Source organism: Phocoena sinus, chromosome 5 (assembly GCF_008692025.1).
Source record: "Phocoena sinus isolate mPhoSin1 chromosome 5, mPhoSin1.pri, whole genome shotgun sequence".
Taxonomy (NCBI): Eukaryota; Metazoa; Chordata; class Mammalia; order Artiodactyla; family Phocoenidae; genus Phocoena; species Phocoena sinus.
Genome location: NC_045767.1, coordinates 137,239,801 through 137,247,124, shown reverse-complemented (window position 1 = coordinate 137,247,124; position 7,324 = coordinate 137,239,801). Strand labels below are relative to the sequence as shown.

Genomic DNA, 7,324 nt, shown 5'->3' with positions numbered 1-7,324 from the left:
AAATTAAAACCTTTTGTGCATCAACAAACATTATTAAAAGAAGTGAAAAGACAATCTTCAGAATGAAAGAAGTTTCATTCATATATCTGAGAAGGGTTTAATGTCCAGAATATATAAAGAACTCTTATAACTCAACAAAAAAGACAAGCAACCCAATTTATTAAATGGGCAAAGGACTTGAATAGACTTTTCTCCAAAGAAGATTCATAAATGGCCAATAAGCATGTTCAATATCACTAATCATTAGGAAAATACAAATTAAACTATAATGAGATAACACTGCACGTACTAGGAGGGCTATAATTTAGAAAAACAAAAACAGAAAATAACAAGTATTGGCAAGGACGTGGATATTGAAAACCTTTCTACATTGCTGGTCAGAATGTAAAATGATGCAGTCACTGTAGAAAACAGTTTGGTGATTCCTCAAAAGCTCATCATAGGGCTTCCCTGGTGGCGCAGTGCTTGACAGTCCGCCTGCCAAGGCAGGGTACATGGGTTCGTGCCCCGGTCCGGGAAGATCCCACATGCTGCGGAGCGGCTGGGCCCGTGAGCCATGGCCGCTGAGCCTGCGCGTCCGGCGCCTGTGCTCCGCAATGGGAGAGGCCACAACAGTGAGAGGCCCACGTACAAAAAAAAAAAAAAAAAAAAAAAAAGCTTATCATAGTATTCCCATATGATATAGCAATTCATTCTTGGGTATAAACCCAGAAGAAAACAGGACTCAGATCCTTGTATTCAGATACTCATCATAACATTATTCACAGCAGCCAAAAGATGGAAACAACCCAAGTGCCCGTGAACTGACGAACAGATAAACAAACTGTGGTGTATACATATGATGGAATATTATTCAGCCATAAAAGGAATAAATTCTGACACATGCTATAACACAATGAACGCGAATAAACCAGGCACAAAAAGTTCAAATGACTGTATGATTCCATTTACATGATATATCTAGAATAAGCAGATTCATAGAGACAAAGTAGATCAGAGGTTACTGAGGTGGGAGGGTTGGGGAGATGATGCCTCAGAAGTACAGAGTATCTTCTTGGGCAAAAAGAAGTTCTAAAATTGATTGTAGCGGTAGATAAACAACTCTGCGGTTATATGAAAAGCCACTGAATTGTACACTTTAGATGGGTGAATTTTATGGTATGTAAATTATATCTCAATAAAGCAGTTAAGGGAAAAGAAAAAAAGGGCCATAATGCACTGATTCAGGACCTGAACTTCAGGGGGAAAAGATCCGCATGTTTTACTCTATAGGACACTTTTACTCTACAGAGAAAGTCATCAGGGGATGAATTTACCTTCTGTTCATGTGGTCGGCAAGTTCATCAGATACTTTTTAGCTCTGAACTATTGAAATTTTTTGCTTTCATAATTTGAAAACATTACACAGGAATAAAATGTTTTCAGGTAGTTTTAAATACCCCCCATGTCTGAAACATGAAAATGTCTGAAACATGAAATGTCTGAAACATGAAAATACTGGAATCAAATGTCTGAAACATGAAAATACTGGAATCAAAAACATAACAAATTTATTGAATAATTATATAGATTTCTTTTGAAAATAAACTACCCGAACTTTAATTCTGTTAAAAATATGGCTTGTCTGAGTCATTTCTGTTCTTACACGGAATGATACCAATGTTTTCCACATGAAGAATGTGGTAGGCTTTCAACAAATGTGTATATATATATATATATATATATATATATATATATGTTTACAAATATAAAGAGATTTATTATAAGGAATTGGCTCGTGTGATTATGGAGGCTGGCAAGTCCAAAAACCTGCAGAGCCAATGTCCTAGTTCAAGTCCAAAGGCCAGAAGCTCTGTAGAACCAGGAAAAGCTAATGTCTCAGTTCACAGGTCATCAGGCAGGAAGAGCTATGTTTCCAAGGCCTTCGACTGATTGAATGAGGCCCACCCAGATTATGAAGGGCAATCTGTTTTACTCAGGCTACCAATTTGTTAATCTCATCCAAAAATGCCCTCACACAAGCACCCAGAATGTTTGGCCAAAATATATGGGTAACCTGTGGTCCAGCCAAGTTGACACATAAACCATCGCATGGGAAGAGTAAATAAAATCACAACCTTGAATATTAATAGGTCTAACCAAAAGCTAGGTAGCTAGGTATGTTATAGATAAGCATATTAGTTTTGGTGTCAGAGGCCCTCAGGCAAATTATTTCATCTCAGCCTGTTTTCTATTCTGTAGATAGGAATAACATCACTTTCCTCAGAGAGCTAATATGGTTACATGAAATAATGTCTATAAAGCTCCCAGCATACTGTCTGATGCATATTTCATACTAGGAACTTTTGAAACTAAATACACTATTTTAATGCTAAAAATTCCATCTTATTGACTTCAGCCTCTTGAGGCTTTTAAAAGTTTACATCAGTCAGAATAATAAATTGTCTGAGGTTTGTATAGAGCTGGCAATGAGCTACTAAGTTTAAATTTTTTTCTGAAGTCTTTAAGAAATGTTTATGCTCTGAGCTCTTCCCCAATCTCTCCCATGAAGCAGAGCAAAAAGAAATATAAAACGGGATGATTTTCTTTAAAAGCCACTCTTGAAAATAAGATGAACTTCTCTGTGGACCCTACCGGGCAACAGAAACTATAAGCAGAGCGGAGCTGCAGGCCTGTGAGCTCCAACATTAGCAGCTATAAGTTTGGTAGAGGAATTAACTAAAGTGTCCATAGACGGCTCAGTGCCTAAAATCAGGGTTAGCCCAAGCTGATGGCAATGAAATAAAATTAGAAATCAACAAACATGCTTTTTCTAACTTAAAAAAAACATACATGGGGGAGGCAGGGAGAGGAACTCACACAAAAACCAAAGTAGTACAGATCACACTCATGATACAGCCAAAACAGGGGAAGTTACAGGGGATCTTAGCTTGAGATCAAGCAAATAGATCAAAAGAATAGAGAGCTCAGACTGAGGCATTTATATGGCAATCGAATGACATGTAGCATTTGAAACATGGTATTTGGAGGAACACCTATACACATACAAAACAAGACCCGAAAATTAAACCATAAGCAAAAAGAAATTCAGGTGGATTAAACACCTAAACATTAAAAACAAACTTTTTTAACTTTTGGAAAGACATATAGGAGAGCATCTTTATAACATTTCCTAGACAAGACCCAGAAAACACTATTATGAAAGATTGGTGAGATTAAATTAAAATGAAAAACGTTTATTCAAGGAGACTCTATAATCAAATATAAAAATAAACCACAGACTACAAAAGATGGTTGAAACATACATAATGGATCATTAGTTAGTATTCAAAATATGTAATACCTACAAATCCATAAGGGAAACACAAAACATAACAGAAAAATGGACAAAAGGTATGGTCTGGGAAATCACACTGCATTTCCTCAATAGGCTGGTACTTACACAAGTCAGCACTATTCAACGTGGGAGACTCTACAGGGCCATGGGTTTCAGGAGAGAGAAGACCACTGGGGCCCTCTGGAGGCTGGATACTACATACACAAAATAGTAGTTTTTTTTTTTAAACTGAAGTATAGTTGATTTACAGTATTAGTTTCAGGACAGTACTTTGCAGTGTTATGAAAACGTGTATACGTATGAAAAATACAAGAACGCAAACCAGAATATGTACCACCTCTAGGACAGTGGTTATCTCTGGGGAGAGAAGAAGGGGATGGGATCAAAGAGGTAACAAAACAAGCTTCAAATGCATCTAACATTTACATACATGCATAGATCTGAAGAAAACATACCAAATGCTAATTCAGTAAATCCACACGGTGAGAATACATGGGTGTTCTTCAAATCATTCACCTTTCCTGTTAGGTTTGAAATATTTCAGTAAAAAGTTTTAAAATAATGAACCCAAAGAAATGGAAATAACATTTGGTTTAAACAAAAGTTTATTTTTGTACATTTTAAAAATTGCAATTTTCATGACACATAAGAAAAACAGTTTTCTAATATCAAAACAAGCATCTCTTTGGTATAGGAACACACCATATGTGTTATCCTTAACTTAAAAAAATTAATCACAAACCATGACCTAATATGCTAAACAAAACTATCCTTTGCCCATCCATGTGTCCCCTTTCACAGGCCCATTGTGGGGCTTGGGAACACAGTTCTGTACATACCTCCTTACCTACAAAGAAGTAAGATACTGTATCGGAGGCATCCAGAAAGTTACACAGCAAGAGAATTAGTTGGTTCAGTCACTGACATATACGACACAAACCCATCAAAAAAGAGAAAGAGAGAGAGAGGGAGCGCAATGTAAGATACGGGACAAGTGAAATAGAACACTGTCATGAAGATCGAATAATAGGAAAATAATTACACCATTTAAATTTGATGCATTTTTAAAAAGTAACTTGTTTAGAATTATTATATTTAGAATTTAGAATTATTACTTGCCAAGCTCCAAAATAATACAGAGCCACAATTTTGATAAGGCACTTTAAAGAGAGCAAACATATAACAACATCAAATATGAGAAATATCCATAAAAGCAGTTAACCTTAGGGAAAAAAATAGGCATTCTTTCAAGACAGGTTTCAGTAAAAGCTTTTTTGGAAAGCATCATAGAAGGGTGAAAAATATTTATCATATATTTTAAAAAGCTGTCAACAGTTAAAGGTCAAAATCCTGTTTTAAAAAAAAAGATGACATTTTCCTTCAGGTCAATGAGGTTCTGACTCAAATACCTTTTTGAAAACCAATTATGATCTTTATGCTAAAAACAGGAAGAAAAAACAGATTTTAATTACGTTGTCAACTCTTATTCATCAAACATTTAGGGATTGTTGTGTAACAGACTTCTAGCTGCTGGACATATATAAGTAATAAGACACAATCACTGGTTCTAGGGAACTTAGCCTAATGGAGCTGAATCTAACGTTGGTCCATATAATAAAGCTCGACTTCAAACTCTGCCAGTTTTGGTATCTTCTTGCAAACTGAAGAGAATAATGGTCCACCTGCTACTGGTAGCACTGTGGCGTTATTAATAATATCTACTGATTAAATTAACTTCCATAGAAGAATCTTTGAAAGTTTAGAGAACAGAAAATGCTTAAAGATAAACGGGCCAGCATCAAAAATAACATCATATTCTGTTTTCACAAAATGAAGAAAACCAAGAAAAATTTCATCTTCTGTATACAGAACTGCTGGTGATTATCCTATCCACACGGTACGTGTGCACACATCATAAATGAGGTGGTATGGATTATTACAGTCACATCAGTTGTCAGGCTTCAAGGAATCGTAGCCTTCTTTCAAGAGGTCCCGCCATGTTCTAAGGAAACGTGCATTTTCTGTACATTTGAAGGCAAGCTCTTCCACTTGAGCTGATACAGCAGATGCAGCTTCAAGAAGTTTGGTTAATGAAAATGCTGCCTGAAATTATATATAAAAAAAAAAAGTCAAACAATAGAAGCTTTTTTTTTAAATTCTCTCTGCATCTTATAAACCAACCTGAAAATAACTTAGAACCTCGAATCCAATGCCCAAGTTATTTTCTTTCAAAGTAAAAAAATCTACAAACTAAAACATCAGCTCTTTCGTGGAACCTAAGAAATTTTCTTTTTTTTTAAATTTAGTTGCTTCTTTGCTTGCACCGGGTCTTAGTTGCAGCAGGCAGGCTCATCTCTGGGGCACGCGGGCTCACTAGCTGCGCAGCGCCGGCTCTACAGCGCGCGGCTCAGATGCCCAGGTGGCACGCGGGATCTTAGTCCCCAGACCAGGGCTCGGGCCCGCCTCCGCTGCGTTGCAAGGCGGATTCTTAACCACTGGACCACCCGGGAAGTCCCAGAAGTTCTTCTATATGAAGTTTTGAGGAAGTATGTCTGCGAGAAAGATAATCCATGACGGATGAGACATGAGCACTCAGCATTTTTTTTCGTTGAAAATACACTAGAGTCTCATTTAGCTCAACAAGAAGCCTTGGGCCCGTTGACACCAAGTACCAGAAGTATCTGAAGGTCTTATGACACAGCTCTTACTGATACGTGGGTACCAAGGGCCGTGCTCCACTGTCTTTACCTGTGAACGCGTCAGGCCGTGAAAACGTACAGACCAAAGAACAGACCCTCAAGTTACACATCCGCACTGCATTCTACGCGCTCACTTGTAACCAGCCTGCTCAGCAGAGAAACTGCTGCAGCACTCTCGCCATCTTCTAGAACAACAAATACCGACTGAGCAACGAGACATTAACGGAGTTCACTCCGCAGTTTGTGATCTGCACGGGAGGGTCTCCCAGTTAAGACACACCCTACACTTGACCTTAAATCCTGAAACCGGGACCCCTCGGGGAGGAGGGGTTTGGAAATTGGAGGTTCAACAGAAGCCGTCCAGACCCGGCGTCCCAGCAGACACCTGACTGGGTCCGCCCGTACAGATAATCGCCTTGTCAGCGGGCTCTGGGCAGGCGGCGAACCGGGACGGGGGCGCCTTAAGTCCCGGCAGAGGGATCACGCCTGGCCCTCAGCCCCGCAGACGAGGTGGGGCGGGCGATGCGAACTGCGCGGTTTCGGGTTACAGCGCCGGACGGGAACCCGGCAGCCGAGCACGAAGAACCCCCGGCGCGGGCGCGGCGCGGGAGGGATGCCCGGGACTCCCGACGCGGATCCTCAACACGGGCGGGACCGGCCCGGACCCGCCGGCCGCACTCACGTCTCCGATCTGCAGCTCCACCTCCTCCAGCGGGTCCACTGGCCGGCCGCTGTTCCTGTTCGGAACCGTCCGGCCCAAACCCCCCGGGGTGCCGGGGGAAGATGCTGAAGACGCGTCTGAAGACGAGGCAGAGGAGGGCGGCGGCTGTGGGGAAAGCCGCAGCGGCTGCGGGGAAAGCCGCAGCTCCTCCGGGTCCGCCATGGAGAGGGCTGGGGGTGGGACGGCACCTCGGTGGCCGAACCGATGATACCAACCGACTTTCAACCGCTCGCGCCTAAATCCCAGCTGGCCCGCCTCCTCACCGCTCTCGGCCCTGGGCCGCGAAGCCCTGTCACTTTCCCGGCACAGCCAATCAGGTGCCAATGAGTGCGCCTCGGGCAGTTCTGCGCTCCCGGAGCGGAAGACAACACCTCCCAGGGTGCCGTGCGCGCCGCTCCGCCCCACCTTCTTGGCACTGCGCGCGCGAAGCACCCTGGGATTGGTGGTCTCGGCCCCCAAGAGCTCCGGCGGCCTCCGCGCGCCCCGGTGAGAGGCCGCACCGCCTGCAGCCGCGGGCGGCGCCGGGACTTGGAGTCTCTTCCCTTGCCCCCTCAGTCCGTGACCCGG

The 7,324-nt window shown here is 42.0% G+C and overlaps 1 protein-coding gene across 1 annotated transcript; it reads right to left on the bottom strand.

The window, feature by feature from the left end:
- Positions 1 to 3,924: 3,924 nt before the first annotated feature.
- On the bottom strand, positions 3,925 to 7,267 carry C5H4orf46 (chromosome 5 C4orf46 homolog). The gene is made up of 2 exons (XM_032633741.1): positions 6,719 to 7,267; positions 3,925 to 5,440 (listed from the first exon to the last, which is right to left on the bottom strand). The coding sequence occupies exons 1-2, from the start codon at positions 6,917 to 6,919 to the stop codon at positions 5,285 to 5,287; spliced, it is 357 nt and encodes a 118-aa protein (XP_032489632.1). The 5' UTR covers positions 6,920 to 7,267; the 3' UTR covers positions 3,925 to 5,284.
- Between the last annotated feature and the right edge of the window lie 57 nt (positions 7,268 to 7,324).